The sequence below is a fragment of the Mirounga leonina genome, unplaced genomic scaffold (genome assembly GCF_011800145.1).
Source record: "Mirounga leonina isolate KUSES-001 unplaced genomic scaffold, KU_Mleo_1.0 Mir_151, whole genome shotgun sequence".
NCBI classification, from domain to species: Eukaryota; Metazoa; Chordata; class Mammalia; order Carnivora; family Phocidae; genus Mirounga; species Mirounga leonina.
The window spans coordinates 606566-621621 of NW_023270377.1; the positions used below are offsets into that span (position 1 = coordinate 606566).

Sequence of the window (15056 nt, forward strand, 5' to 3'; positions counted from 1 at the left end):
CAGGGAGACATCCCGGAAGGAAGCGCACCAGCCCATAGCCAGCAGTCATCAGCCGAGGACCAGCCAAATACTCTCTTGGAGAAAGAGGAACCTGCAGCCCCAGAAAGCCTCAGACAGGACCTTGTGGGAAGAAGCGGGTCTCACCCAGTGGACACATGGATGTCTGCTTCCCGTGAAGGATCTGAGGACAGGAGCAGGCACGCTGAAATGTGTAGCCTGCCTGAGGCACAGTTGGAGTGGACGAGCTCGAGCAGTGCCCGCAATTCGAACCATCGGGCTGATACCATCATGCCCGAGCCCCATGCCACAGGCCAGCTGGCAGGGGAGGGTCTCCTGATACCCTGCCCTGGATATGGGGGTGAGCAGAGCACGCAGTCAGGAAGCCCCCCCAGGACAGCGCGACTCCCGTTCTCGATGCCTGCGCTGGATGAGCCGTGGGTGGCCGTGGAGAATGACCGTGAGGAGCTACAAACTTGCTTAATTAAGGAGCAGCTGTCCAAATTGAGCCTCGTGGAACCACTGGGTGTCTCTTACACCAAGCTGGCCCCAGCAGAGCACCCCCAGTTCTCTGCCCCTGTGTCCTTGTGCGACCCAGGAAGCAGGGGCCTGTGCAGCCGAGTAGGCAGCTCCTCGGCCTACTATGCTCTGGCCACAGACCTCCCTGGTGTGCTGGATGCAGTGCAGGCCCAGGAGGCTGATGGGAATTCATTTTCCTGGAACCTCAAGGAGCTCTTTTACAGTGAATGGACAGATCGAACTTCCTCCAACTGTTCCTGCACCGCGTCTGAGCTTGTGGGGACGCCGTCTCCTTCGCCGGCAGGCTCTGATGTAGACATGAGTGGTCTGCACCGGCGGAGATCAGATGTTCTGGAGGACCGAGAACTGTTGCTCCTGACTGGCACTTACTTCGATCTTGGGGAGGCTCGGCAGTTTCGCGAGAGCCGTCTGGGGCCCGATCAAGTAGAGCCCTCCAAGACGTGTCTGGTGTCCTCAGAATACTATGAAATGAGTGGCAGAGAGAGCCCAGCCTGTGTCCTTCCCACGCCGGGGGCTGGCCCTGCAGATGTGCGCCCGTCAGAGGAGCCCAGGCTGAGTTTCCAGGTCACCTCCACACCTGTGAGAGGGGACAGCCCGGCAACTTCTGGGGGCACCTGCGTGCAGCAGGAGATCCAGGAGGGGACCTACACCGGCAGCTGCTACCACCGTGATGGAGCCCAGCTGAGTACGTGGGGGGGGGCTGTGCCCTGGAGCCCCCATGGGAGCACGGCGTGGCGGGGGCCGGGCCTTCCTCGTCCTGGGGTCTGATGCGGCTGCAACCGCTGAATAGTTTTGGTAGCAACATTAGGGTTCTGTAGTGATAGCTTATCTCTTGAAAATTAGGGTTATAAGTGCTTGTGCCCGGGAAGGGTGCAGCCTGAGGTCCCGGCTGCCTCTGCGTCCCTCCTTGGAAGCCACTATGTGCACCGCGGTTGCCTGGGGCGGCCCCTCCTGTGCTGGGCTTCAGGCCGCTGCGCTGTCGGCTGCGCTTGCTCAGGATCAGGCCCCTTCACTTGGCCCTTGGAGTTGATTATCTTTGTTGTACTTGGTATTTTCCTAACTTCTTTTTTTTTTAATATTTTTTTAGTCTATTTGACCCAGAGAGAGGGGGAGAGAGGGAGAGAGCAAACACAAGCAGGGGGAGCGGCAGGCAGGGGAGAAGCTGACTCCCCGCTGAGCAGGGAGCCCCGTGCGGGACTGGATCCCAGGACCCCGGGATCGTGACCTGAGCCGAAGGCAGACGCTTCACCGACGGAGTCGCTGGGCGTCCCTGTATTTTCCTAACTTAGCAGATCCGTGTCACATTAGCCAGTTGTGTCCTTACTGCTGATTTCAGAGTGTTGATTACTAAGGCTTTCCCCCTAAACTTTAAAAAGTTATGCAAGTACTATGTTATCTGTAGAAAGACTAGAAAATGCCAACAAAAAGAACACAAAATCACCTGTAAATGCCCCCAAAAGATAACCCCGTCTGTTTTGGCATATACCTTGGAGGCTGTGTAAAAATGCACATGCACTCGCGTGAAACTGTGCCTCGTACGTACGTCCACGTGGGTGGCTGTGGTCGAGGCTGGAGGCAGACTCGGTGCGGGGTTGGGGGCGGGGTTGAATGCGGGTTTCCAGGCTTTTCCCCCGTCCGAGTGTGGGTGCCCCCGCCCCGCCCTGCGCAGGCGCTCTGGGGGAATGTGCCTCCTTCGTCGTGATGCCATCCTGCTGACCCCGCTTCCCCCACCCAGGTGTGCAGTTTGAGGTGAAGCGGGTGGAGCTGCAAGGCTCCGCGACCCTGTTCTGCTGCTGGCTCGTGAAGGACCTGCTGCACAGTGGCCGGGACTCGGCCACGCGCACCCGTCTGCTCCTGGCCAGCCTGCCCAGCTCCAGCCACTCCGTGTGCGAGCTTTCCGGACCCAGCATGGGGGAGGTGGGGCCTGCGCTCAGCTTCTGCCTTGTACCTGCCTCGCGGTGTGGGGAGGGGTCCTGCCTGGCATTTCTCTCTCTCTTTCTCTCTGCTTCCTCTGGGATGGGAGGAGCAGCCATCTGGGGCTTTTTCCACCCTGCCTGCTGGTATTGCGGGTAAGTCTGAAGCCATACATGGGGTTTGAAACCTAAGTTTGCCCCACATGCAGGGTGGGGTCTCGGCGTGTGTGCCAGAGTGGGTGGATGAGGAGAGCACTTCTCAGGCCAGCCCCCCTGGGGCACGGGGACAGGGGCCGATGACACGAGTCTGCTTGCTGTTCCCTTTCTTTCTTTGGTCACGTGTGGCCCCTCAGGCCTCCCGTTTCGTCCACAGATGCTCAGAAGCAAGCCCTGGTGCGAGGAGCCCCCCAGGGCTGTGGAGCTGGAGGTGCCGGCAGCCTGGGAGGGCGCGTACTCCCACAAGTACAGCACGCTGAGCCCCCTGGGCAGTGGGGCCTTTGGCTTCGTCTGGACTGCGGTGGACAAGGAGGCCAACAAGGAGGTGCTGTGTCTCTCGGGCCGCGTTCAGTAGTGGGGGCCCCGCTCCGATGCAGCCCTGGCCTCAGTGCCTTTGGGTCTAAACTCTGTGAGGGCCGTGATGGAGGAGTCCTCTGTGTAGTGCCAAGCACGCGGGCCGGCCCGGGTCGGGGGCTGGCCCTGGAGGGCCCTCCTGGCAGCACACACGTTCACACCCAGTCGTCCTGCTCGCCACTTCGGACGCACGCTGGGCTTCACACCATGTCCTTTCACCCAGAGGCTGATGTCGGGGGTTGATTTTCAGGTTGAGACCTCGCTGCCCTCCTCCCAAGTCCTGTTGGGATTGCATTTGTAATTGAGCGTTTTGTGATTTGAGGGAATCAACGTGGTGACGGTCCTGCTTGTCCCAGCAAATACCGCAAATACCCTGACACTGCCCATGTGTTCCCGTGCCGCCTGCTGAGTTCTGGGGGGCCGTGCACATGTGCGGTCCTCCGACCGCTGTGGGGTCTGATCACTTACTGCTGGCCTTTACCAGCTGCGTGTGGCTTTAACACATCACATACCTGTGCTGGTCTTCCAGGCTCTAACATGTTTTCAGTGGGTCCTTCGATGTTCTAGGTGCATGGCCATTCTCCTGCGGGGACGCCAGCTCTGTCTCTCCTTCTCTATGGTCTGTAGCCCGCCGGCCTCTGGGACCCGCAGGGCTGTGTTCAGGAGCAGGCGTGCAGCCGGCTCTCCTGCCTGGTCACATCTGAAGATTTTATTTATTTATTTGAGAGAGAGAGAGTGCGCGCACCTGCCCGAGCAGGGGGAGTGGCAGAGGGAGAAGCAGGCTCCCTGCTGAGCAGGGAGCCCAATGCAGGACTCGATCCCAGGACCTCGGGATCGTGATCTGAGCTGAAGGCAGATGCTCAACTGACTGAGCCACCCAGGTGCCCCTCCCCGTTCTGTTCTTGATGGAGACCTTCTTCTGGGGATATTTCCTCTTATTTTCAGCTCACTGAAATTTATCTTGAAAAATGAGTGTTGAGTTCTTTCAGATGTCTTTTCAGCATCTGTTGAGATGATCATACTCTGGTTTCCTAACAGCAATCAACTCATATCTGTAGAACCAATCCTCGGTTATGTTTTAATATTCTTGTAATGCACTGCTGAATTCGGTTTGCTAATATTTTTACTTGGGATTTTTTTCATTTATATTCATGCATCAGTTTTCTTTCTTTCTTTTTTTTTTTTTATGTCAAAGTTACAAGAGGCCTGCAGAGGTGGCAGCGTTTTTGCCCATCAGTGCGTTTGACCATATGTCTGCAGCTGATCCTGTTCCCTTGGCTGCCCTAATTCTTGTGCCCACCCTCTCTAGTTGTTGCTACACTTGTCAAAGATTTGTCTGCTTTATTTGTCAAATATTTGTTTTGACTTCTTGTACTTTCTGCGAGTTAATTTGGCTATATTTGCCGCGTGTTGGGCCATTACCGAGTAACGGGGCGCTTCCCGGGCGCGTCTCCTGAGCCCACCTTGGCCGCCTTCCGGAGGCCATGGCTTCTAACTCTGGTGCTGTCATGTGTTCATAGGGGGTTTAATTCTCAAGGTTCTGTTGCTGTCTCTAATCTCCGTGAGGCGGGTCTCATTCTTGGTTGAGTCAGGAACCCGATAGACTACGGGGTTTCTGTAGATCGCCAGACCTAAAGGAAGAAGAAGGAAGCCTGGGAACTCTTCTCTTGGTTTGGAAAGACACACAGGAGTCTTTTTGTGTCTCAGAGCACAGAGATGCCAGCTTCAGTCTTACCAGGCCCACAAATGATCCCGGAAAGCAGCCTGTCAGAATACGGCCCCGCGAGGGAGAGGCCACCGTTGGGGGACTGAGCGCGGTTCTGGAGTCTCAGTCTGCAGGGCACTTGGTGGCACCGCCATCTTCACGTGACCCACGACCTGGGTGTCTTTCCAAGCGTTTAGATCTTTATGTTTCTCTCAGCGTGTTCTGTGGTTTTTGGTGAGTTTCTGAAATCTGCATTATTTCCACATCCGGTTTCTTCCCTTTCTTGTGTCTAATTTTCAATTGCTGGAATATTGGTTACTGATGGACGTGTGGGCGTCACAGGTCCTCACACGTATTCTGACTGGTTTGTTTCTCCCCCATGTTAGTGGCAATCCACGCGGTTCTCTCCGAGCGCGTGAGCCCCAGCTCTGTGCCCTCCAGCATGCTTTTGAAAAGCAATCTGATGTTTTTTCTTTCTGAATTTCTTTTAGTCTTTGGACTTCAGAAATTTCCCCAGGATATATTTCTGTGTGTGTGTTCTTTATTCTTGCTTGACGCTTGGTAAGACTTTGATCTGAATGTTTAAAGCTTTCTTTACCTTCTGTTCTGCTCATCCTTCTCCTTTCTCGCTCTGTACTTTCCCCCGAAGCCGCCTGTAGGTGTGTGTTGGAGCTCGTGGCAGGCTTCTCGCCTCCTTGAACCCGGCAGAGGGACCGGCGGTGCGCACTTCCGCCTCCAGCCGCAGCCTCTGCATCTCCCCACCTCGGGGGTCAGCCTTGCTGCCCTCCTCCTCTTGCCTTCTGTCACGTGTCTCCTCTGGCCTGTGGACTCACGGGGCCCTCTCTTTGCACGATCTTCAGGAGTTGACCACTGGTCAGCATTGATGGCTGGGGCTAAGCCATCACCCTTTTCTCGTGGTCACTGTGAGCCTGACTGGGCGCTGCAGGCGCTCCTCCCTGCCCCTCCTGCCTCGGTGCTGGCCGACTGCCTGCACCCCCGTGCTGCCCACCTGTGCGCGCTCCCCTCCCGCTGCCCTGCTGCCCCTCGGGCGGGCCCCTCTTCCCTGCTCACCTGATCCACAGTGGACGCCGTGTGTTGGCCGCCCTCCCCCCGCCCGCGGACAATGAGCTCATCAGCGGGGCTTGTGGGTCATCTTGTGGGGTCTCCAGCTGAAGCGTGGGGAGGGCGTGGCCTGCAGTCCCTGCTCACCGTGTGCCCCTCGGCCACGTGCCCGGCCCTCCCTGACAGCACGTGCTCTGCTGAGTGGCTCACGATTGCTCGTGTCCCCGACACACGGCGTCTCCGCCCTATGACACCCCCCGTCGTCCTGGGCAGTGATGTGTTTCTCTGTGTTTGCCTGTGTCCGTTGGTCTTGCCGGGCTCCCCTTAGCTCCCAGCTGATGTGGGTGACGGCCTTGATCTGCGTTTTCCGGTTCTCGGGCTGCCTCTTTCATTTCCTCTGTCAGGGCACCAGTCCTCGGTTGTGACATGGGGGTGCTCCAAGGGCTCGGGCCCGGGTCGCAGCCCCTCCACCATGCCTTTGGTCCCCTCGGCCTTGCAGGCAGCTGCTGCGGCTCCTCTCTGCCCCTCGTGCTGTGTGGGGGGCGGGGGCGCTCCTGGGCTGCTTCTCTCCCATCCCTGGGAGTCAGGGGAGGCACACGTGGGGGTTGCGTCTGCACTCAGCGAGCAGCGGGCGCCACGTTCGAACGGATGCTGGAGGCACGCTGGCGGTTACTTCTCCCCTCTGTCTTCTTCTTAGGTGGTGGTGAAGTTTATTAAGAAGGAGAAGGTTTTGGAAGATTGTTGGATCGAGGATCCCAAACTTGGAAGAGTTACTTTAGAGATTGCAATTCTGTCCAGGGTGGACCACGCCAATATCATCAAGGTGGAGTGCCGTCTCTCATTTAGTGGTGCCCCGACGTCACTCACGTGAGAAGTTGTTAAATATGTTGTGCTGAGGGCATCTCAGCAGGCCCAGACCTGACTTTGTCTTTTTCCAGGTGTTGGACGTATTTGAAAACCAAGGGTTCTTTCAGCTTGTGATGGAGAAGCACGGCTCCGGCCTGGACCTCTTTGCATTCATTGACCGCCATCCCAGCCTTGACGAGCCCCTGGCAAGTTACATCTTCCGACAAGTGAGCAGGACAGAGCCATGCTGGGGAGATCCTGGGCTTGGGCAAGGGGTCCCGAGGCTGCAGGGATGCATGGTTCACACATGCTTCTCTCCGTGAGCGAGGGTCTAGCCTTCAGAGTTTGGATTTTATGGAGTAAGGTATATATTAAGATATACGTGGGAGGCCAGATGCTATCCTGGACTGATGAGGGAAGTACGTTTAATGATTCAAGTTTTTTTATGTTCATACAGTATCCACACCAGTTGCAAAACTTAGCCAACAAAGCTCTCAGGTTAGGCTTTGAGGGCTGTGCATCTGATCTGAGCCGTCTTTCTGCAGGGAACCATTGCTCATCTGTGGGCAGGGATCATTATAGGGCTGACGAGGGAAGGCTGTTAAGTCAGAGAGAGCCTCTGAGGCGCTCACTATGTGTGGCGTGGTCCTGCGCACAGGAAGGGCTCAGTAGATGGTAGCTGTCCAGTTAATTGAGTAAAGTAAAGGTTGAGATTCTAGCAATCTCGTTTTACACTATGTATTTTGGTCTCTTTACTGTCTGTTTATGTGTTGATCTTGTCCATTTATTATTTTGCTGGAATGGCAGAGTGATGAGCAAAATAGGCGTCCTGGGAGACTCTAGAGAGGTTGGGTAGGGGGTGGAGGGGACCAAGTCGTTGCTGTTTTGAGTTTTTAGGAGAAGGTGATGGTTTCATCCTAGACTATTCCTAGCTCCCTGGAAACAATGGAGAAATACCTGGGAAGAGGATAGAACTGTTCTCAGATTTGCTCACTGATTGTTTCCTGATGAGGACTCCATGTCTAATGCCAGTTTTCATAAGTTGACATTTCTTACTCAGAGCTATAAATTCCCAGAAGCTACTGGATTTCTGATATTAGGTTTCTCAGGCACCTCCCTGTAAGTTTTGGGCATCATGGTTCTGCTCAAAGACTGTCCCCTCCCTCTTTCTGTGTTGCAAGATTATAGACCCATCTACTGTAATGCATGGCAAAAATTTGTTTCTGAAATCTTCATGGCAAGCAGACTGTATATAACAAGAGCCACTTGTTAAAAGCTGCTGTTTCTCAGTTGTTAATTCTGGGGCCATTGATTTGGTAATTATAGTGTCCCATACTTCATAATTTTGCAAGAAGTATCTGTAGCCCTTCTGTAAATTTGTATACGTAAGTGCTATCATATGTAAATAGGGACTCGCAATTTTATAGAAAAACATCATCCTACGCCAGTGTCTGTAATACAGGGCCATTTACCAGCAAACTGCTGCCTGCTCAGCTCCGAGTGCCTCAGGCCGCTAACAGACCAGCCCTCCTGTGCAGCCAGGGCGCCGCCTGCGGGAGGAGTGGCTTCCCTGCCCGGGCTCAGGTTCTCTTCAGACCTTTGTGGTGAATCCCTTGCTGCGAATTAATAAGCCTCCATGAAACCTTCCCCATTCCAATGAACACACGGCTTCTGTTCCCAGCTGGGAACATGTGTGCGTGTGTGCGTGTGTATGTACACACGGATGTATCTCTGCGCATGCACGCTGTGTGTAAATGTGTATAGATCGGAATGCAGATATGCGTACGTTTGCATATATGCGCATATAAATACGTAGTTACAAGTTGTAGGTTAATTGGGCACAGTTAACCCGCCATTAACTATAGTCTCTGATTTGAGGGTATTCATCTGTAAATATAAAATTGTCTCTAATCAAAATGACTATGTCCATGAAGACGCTAAGTTGGTTGGTATAATTGGTGTCCAAATTGTGAGTGCAGTCAGAAACTTTACTCACCTTATTTAAACTTAACTGAAAGCTTCCTTTGGTTCACGTCTGTCATCGGATGTGTGGTGTAGGCTCCTCCCGACAGCAGGTCACAATAGCCACTGTTCCCTTCCAGAGTGGAGACTGGTGCACTTGATTTGCTGGAACAAAGCCCATCCCCAGGGGAATTACTTTACTGCACATGGATGAGAATCCTGCATACGTGGGGGCCGGCGTGGCCGACGCCCGGGGCTGCCCTCTGAGAAGCCGCTAGAGCCCCGAGGTGGGGGTTTGGAGATTTGGCTCTGCTCTCAGTCCTGCCCCTAACCGCGGCGTGAACTCCGGGCAAGGCACTTTTCCTTCCATGTGAACCGAAGACACTCAGTCTTCTCTAGGGCCGCCTGCCATTTCACGCCCAAACCACGTGTCTCTGTAGCTTCTGCTTGTGGTCGGTCTGCCCTTCCTTCTGAGATTGTCACGTTGTGTGTTGTGGGTGAGTGACCCTTGTCTGTAGCGCACGAAGAGAACCTGAGAATCATGTATTTGTGCTGGGGGACAAGGGGGGCGTTAGAGGGCACGGAGCATCAGTTATAGCAGACGAAGTCCTGTTTCACAGCTAACGATAGTGTGTTGTATACTTAACAATGTGTTGAGTGTCTGTATTGCTGATAATGAGAATTAGGACTTTTTTTTAAAGATTTTATTTGTTTATTTGAGAGAATAAGAGAGAGAGAGACAGAGAGCATGAGCAGGGGGAGTGGCAGAGGGAGAGGGAGAAGCAGGCTCCCCGCTGACAGGGAGCCCAACGCGGGGCTCGACCCCGGGACCCTGGGACCCTGGGACCCTGGGACCGTGACCTGAGCCGAAGGCAGACGCCTCACCGACTGAGCCACCCAGGCGCCCGAGAATAATGACATTTTAAAGAGGGATCCCGTACTGGCTGGTGCTGCTGCCGGTGGGTGAAGCAGGCCAGCCACGCCGAGCACCCGCCCGGACCTGCACCTCCCCCACTGAGCTGGATTGGGTCTGCACGTCCAGGGTTCTTTCCTACCACTAGTTCATTAGCAATTAGACAAGAGGTGTTTTTCTTTGTTGTTGTGTCTTGTTTTCGACTTAGTCCCTAGTTTAGGTGCGTGTTTTACTGGAATTGCTTCTTCAAAAGCCCCTGTGCCCCTGATTGCAGCTGGTAGTGGCGGTGGGATACTTGCGCTCGAAGAGCATCATTCACCGGGACATCAAGGACGAGAACATCGTGATCGCGGAGGACTTCACCATCAAGCTGATCGACTTCGGCTCCGCCGCCTACTTGGAGAAGGGCAGGCTGTTTCATACGTTCTGTGGGACGATCGAGTACTGCGCACCCGAAGTCCTCATGGGAAACCCGTATGTATGGGGCTGCAGTGGGGCCTGGCCGCACGTCTGTGGTCGCGACCCGGGGCCACTCGGAGTTGAGGCGGGAGAACGGTTTCCATTTGCGCCTCTTCGTGGCAAGGCTGCTGAGGAATGACAGTGACGTCGGTCTTGGTCCTAAGCGGGCAGGCAGGCAGACGTCGGTGGGTTAAGGGAAGGGGGGCCGTGGCCACCGTGCTTTGTTGTGTTACGTTCTCAACTTCTCTGTGTGTTTGGAGTTTTACGTAATTAGAGGTTGAGAATAAGATGAGACTCTTCAAGTGGATGGAGAGGGTTTCTCTTCAGTTGGGTTTAGTCATTGTGATGACAGACATAATGGCCTATTGAGGAACGTGACGTCCAGCATCGAAGGCGCTAATGCTGAGGACCTGCGTTGGTCCGGGGCCTGGCTGGTCCTCCGGCTCCTGCCGGGGGGACGGTCTGTCCCTGCCCTGGAGCCTGTGGGCTGCCGGGGGGCCTGGGCAGTGCTCAGGAAACCCTTCTCCTGTCACTTCTGTGCACACCCAGAGCCACCAGACAGGATGAAATATTGAAGGGGGTTAGTCCAGGAAGGACCTTGGAGTTTTTTGAAGATGTAATTTGATCACCCTGGTGCCCCCCGGTGCTGTGTTGGCTGCTGTCTCGTCCCATGGTGGCCACTGGAGTTGGAGGGGGCTGCGTGACCTGTCCACGGGACCCTGACACGTGCTCTGTGGCTTGTCTGCCCCCCGCCCCACCTCCTGCGGCCAGGCTGGGAAGCTCCCACGGGGGAGTGCAGGGCAGTGGTGCACCTCGGTGCTTCTCAGGGACCTCCGGCCCTCCCCAGGGCATCCACCTTCTCCTGGAGCCCTGCAGCGCTCCTGCTCCCTCCTCTTTGGCCTGCAGGTGCCCTCCTCTGAGCTCCTTGGTCCGCCCCCCCCCCCCCCCCCATGTCACTGCACCTGTGGTTTTCCGGCTCTGATTCTAGACCCCTCCTCAGGAACTCTGCTTCCTCCCTCATCGTTTCTCCCCTCTTCTGCTCCAGGGGACAGCAGACCGTGGCCCCTGACCAAACCTGGCCCACCACTGGGTTTTATGAAGTTTCTCGGAACGCAGCCGTGTTTGTCAGCCTCTGTGGCCTCTGGCTGCTTTGGTGTCGTCGTGGCGACGGGGTCATGTGGCCCACAGGCCCAAAATGTTTCTCTTTGGCGCTTTACAGAAACGGCGCCGTCACTGTTGTACTTCAGTGGATTTTTCGCTTTGCTCTCCAGTGTTCTTGAAACTGCTCTTTCTGAAACAACACGAAAATACCGAGTGTTGAATGGGGTTTTCTCGCCCCGGCTTGTGCAGTCTCTCATCCCGCACTTTCCTGACGTCTGTCCTCCTGACCCTCCCGGCGTCCAGCGCCCCATCCTGGTCTTCGGCCTCCTGCTGTCCTGGACCCTCTCCACGCTCACCAGTGTCTCCCAGCCACGTTGTCTGACTCCGTGGTCCCCGCTGTCTGGGCCGGTAGCTGAGTGGGCAGCTCGGCCGCAGCTCCACACCTTCTGCGTACAGTGTGGGTGCTGTTTCTCAGGCCGGCTGTGGGGTTTAGGGCTGGAGCACATAAAATGCCTGACAGAGCGCTGGCATCTCAGGGTGCCGGTAAACGGAAGCTGGGTGAGGTCCATCCTTACAACGACAAAGCATGGCAGTGGGGCACCGTCGTCCCCTGGCCGCCAGCCTGTTGCCCGGTTGGCCCAGCCTGGACCCCTCTGCCTCCCCCTTCACACTCTGTCTAGGTCGCTGCTGTCGCCTTGGCCCTCCTTCTGCTCCTGTGTGGACTGGAGCCTCCACTCTGTCCGCTGTGCCTTCTCCCCACCTCCTCCAGGAAGCCCCCCACCAGGAGATGCTCTGCCCTCTTGTGCCGCACACCCTCTTATCTCGTGGTGGGCATCTCTCAGCTGCCTGGACATGAAGTTTTGCTTTTCTTTTCCCTCCCCAGCGTGTGGCTGGAGCATGGCTGGCTGGGGCAGAGGTGCTGGAATGGAAGGCATAGTCGAGGAGGGCCGCAGGACGTGCTGGGGGCCACTGTCGGGGGCTGCGTGTGGAGTGGGCTGAGCCCCGGCATGCCCCGAATGCTGCCGCCACCTCCCCCTTGCAGGTACAGGGGGCCAGAGCTGGAGATGTGGTCGCTGGGGGTCACGCTGTACACGCTGATCTTTGAGGAGAACCCCTTCTGCGAGCTGGAGGAGACCATGGAGGCCGTGATCCATCCCCCGTACCTGGTGTCAGAAGGTGAGGGCGCCCGGTCCCCCACCTCGAGCTTTCTTCCCATTCGTCAAACACGGATCTGAACAGAAGTGTAACTTGAATGTGACTAAACCCTCGTGTAAATTTTTTTTTAAAGATTTTATTTATTTATTTGAGAGAGAGAGAGAAAGCCCGTGAGCACAAGTAGGGGGAAGAGCAGAGGGAGAGGGAGAAGCAGGCTTCCCACGGAGCGGGGAGCCTGACGTGAGGCTCGATCCCAGGACCCTGGGATCATGACCTGAGCCGAAAGCAGATGCTTAACTGACTGAGCCACCCAGGCGCCCCCGGTCTCTCTTCTTACCACAGCACTAATCCCATCATGGAGCCCTACCTTGATGACCTCAGGTGACCCTGATCACCTCCCAGGGGCCACTGGGGGTTAGGGCTTCACCATAGGGGCGGGGGAAGGCATGGAGATAGTTTGGTCCGTAGCAGCCTAGAAGAGGATTTTTAGAGCTTTGCTAAGGTTCTGGGTTCCCATGAGCCATGCTTCTTGCAGCATGCTGTTCCTCCCACAAACCGTTCCACGCGCTCTCTCACTGCATTCTCAAGACGCTCCTCTGGGATGGTGAGGCTCAGAGCATCGTGGTTGAGGAGACACCCATATTGTTACAGGAAATGGGACCCAAATCTAGACCCAAGGCTGGGGCTCTTCTCAGAGCCCGTGCTTCCTTCTCGGGGGGATGATGCAGGGCTCGCCTGCGGCCGCCTCCCCCCACTTTCATCACACGAGCCCTGTGTCATTCGAGGCTCTGCATGGCCAGAGCCCCGAGAACAGGCTGAGCTGCAGAAGCTCTGCATGTAGGTTAGGTGAGTGAGGTGGGGTCCTGAACCCCACGCTTTCATTTCAGAGGGGACGAGCATGTCCCGCAGCTTGTCTCCGGGAGTAGCTGGGCCCGTGTGCCCAAACCCCCAGCTTCTTGTCAGTGGAGGTTTCCTGGGCCAGTCAGAAGTGCTCATGGTGGGCAGACCCAGGACCCGCAGTTTGAGACCTGTTCCACTTGGGCCCAGCCCCGACCCATCATCGGTCTTCTGGCCACATGCCTAGGGTGGGTCTTTATGTCTCCAGATCTCATGAACCTCATGTCTGGGCTGCTGCAGCCTGTCCCCGAGCAGCGCACCACCCTGGAGAAGCTGGTGACAGACCCCTGGGTGACACAGCCCGTGAATCTTGCTAACTACACCTGGGATGAGGTGTGTCGCATGAACAAGCGAGGTGAGAGGCGTGACCTGTGTGCCAAGAAGGCAAGGAGGTTCCCCAGGCTGCCTTCCTGGGTCTGGGGAAGAGGGGGCTCCCTCCTCCATGCTGTCCGACACCAACGTCAGGGCCTGTAGCTGGCTTATCACCTGTGCAACCAATGGGGCCTGATTCTGTTCCAGAGGCCCCTGAACACCACTGGGGCCTTGGAAGGTGGCTGAGCACCCAGGGGAGCCCCTGACAAGGAGGCACCCACAGGAGGGGCTAGGGGCAGGGGGCAGAGGGTTTGAGAGCAGCCGGCGGTGGCCAGAGCCAGCTGAAGGGGAGGGTGAGGCTGCAGATGGCGAGTGGGGTGCTCTGAGGGGACCCGGGGGCCCTGGCTCTTCCGATGAGGCTCCTGGCTGCAGAGCTGGGCGGCAGCAGCCCAGGGCGTCTGGTCACTGCCGCTCAGAGCGGGCGGACCGAGCTGGTGTTGGCGGCCCCGGGCATAGACTCGCCGCAGCACCTCAGCAGCGGCCGGGGACTCTGCGGCAGTGCCAGGCGGGTGGGTGCTCAAGGGTCCCGCTGATGTCTTTTGTTGTAGGAATTCTACCAGAGAGAAGCAAGTGTCTTAGATCTTGTGTTAACACCTGATACCATGTCTTCTTCTTTCTCAGAAAGCGGAGCTCTGTCCGGTGTGAGCCTGGAGGCTGAGAGCAGGTGCGCCAGGGAAGTGGCGTGAGCTCTGGAGCCCTGCGGGGCCTCGTGCCCCAGGGGAGGCCCCTGATGAGCCGACTCCAGCTCCCTGCTGCTCTCTCGGGAGCAGGTTGTTTTCAGGCCCCATCCAGTCAGAGAAACTAAATTCTCAATCATTAGGCCCAATTCACCTTCTAAAAATTCCTATGCAAGTTTGAGAAATGCTAGAACAAAAGCCAGTGGTGCTACAAGATTCTAGGGTTATAAATAGACTTGGAATTCGTTTTTCACATGACCTTAAATAAGCATGCTAGCGTTTGGTTGAATTTTGTGCTATGAAAGGGCTTTAATCTTTCTGATGTTGTATATATGCATGTATTTGTTTCCTCTGACTTGACATGTGCTCACCTGATGTGTGGAGTTGGTAGAACTGGTTAGCCAGAGGCCAGACTATTTCATTAACTTATTTTTTGAACATTTCCGAATTAAAGCAATTTTGTAGTGAGCCATGATCCGGACTTGGACTGACTGAATTCTTCCAAGATGCCAGCGTGGGGAGTGTTTCATTGCTTTACTTTTGTTTGTGTACCCCGACATGCCCCTGCTGGAGAGGGGCTCAGCCTCCATCCGTGGGGGGGTCCCTCCCCTGGGGGGGCCCAGACCTGCAGCTTGTTCAGTTTAAGGGGGCCGGGGAGGGGCCAGCTGTTGTCAGGCACGTCCCTTCTCCCCTGCACGCCGCTCTAGCCCACCGTCCGTCTGGGCCCTGCTGTCACCCAGACACCCTCCCAGCACTCCCCAGACATCCAGCCCCAGCCCCACGTCTGCAGTGGGTGTCCAGCCTGCCTACTTCCCATCTGGTTCAGGTTCCCCGGGGGTCTCTCGCACACTTAGATGGCTCCACCCCTCCAGGCTCCAACCCACCCC

At 56.2% G+C, this 15056-nt stretch overlaps 1 protein-coding gene across 1 annotated transcript in view; it reads left to right on the forward strand.

Annotated features, from left to right (window-relative positions):
• PASK (PAS domain containing serine/threonine kinase) overlaps nucleotides 1-14737 on the forward strand; it is a 37690-nt gene extending 22953 nt beyond the window's left edge. Inside the window, 9 exon segments of the mRNA XM_035006712.1 lie at nucleotides 4-1222; nucleotides 2273-2454; nucleotides 2824-2991; nucleotides 6485-6610; nucleotides 6726-6860; nucleotides 9783-9982; nucleotides 12111-12244; nucleotides 13329-13475; nucleotides 14114-14737. Coding sequence (XP_034862603.1) covers nucleotides 4-1222; nucleotides 2273-2454; nucleotides 2824-2991; nucleotides 6485-6610; nucleotides 6726-6860; nucleotides 9783-9982; nucleotides 12111-12244; nucleotides 13329-13475; nucleotides 14114-14178 — 2376 coding nt within the window. The 3' untranslated portion in view covers nucleotides 14179-14737.
• Nucleotides 14738-15056: the final 319 nt, after the last annotated feature.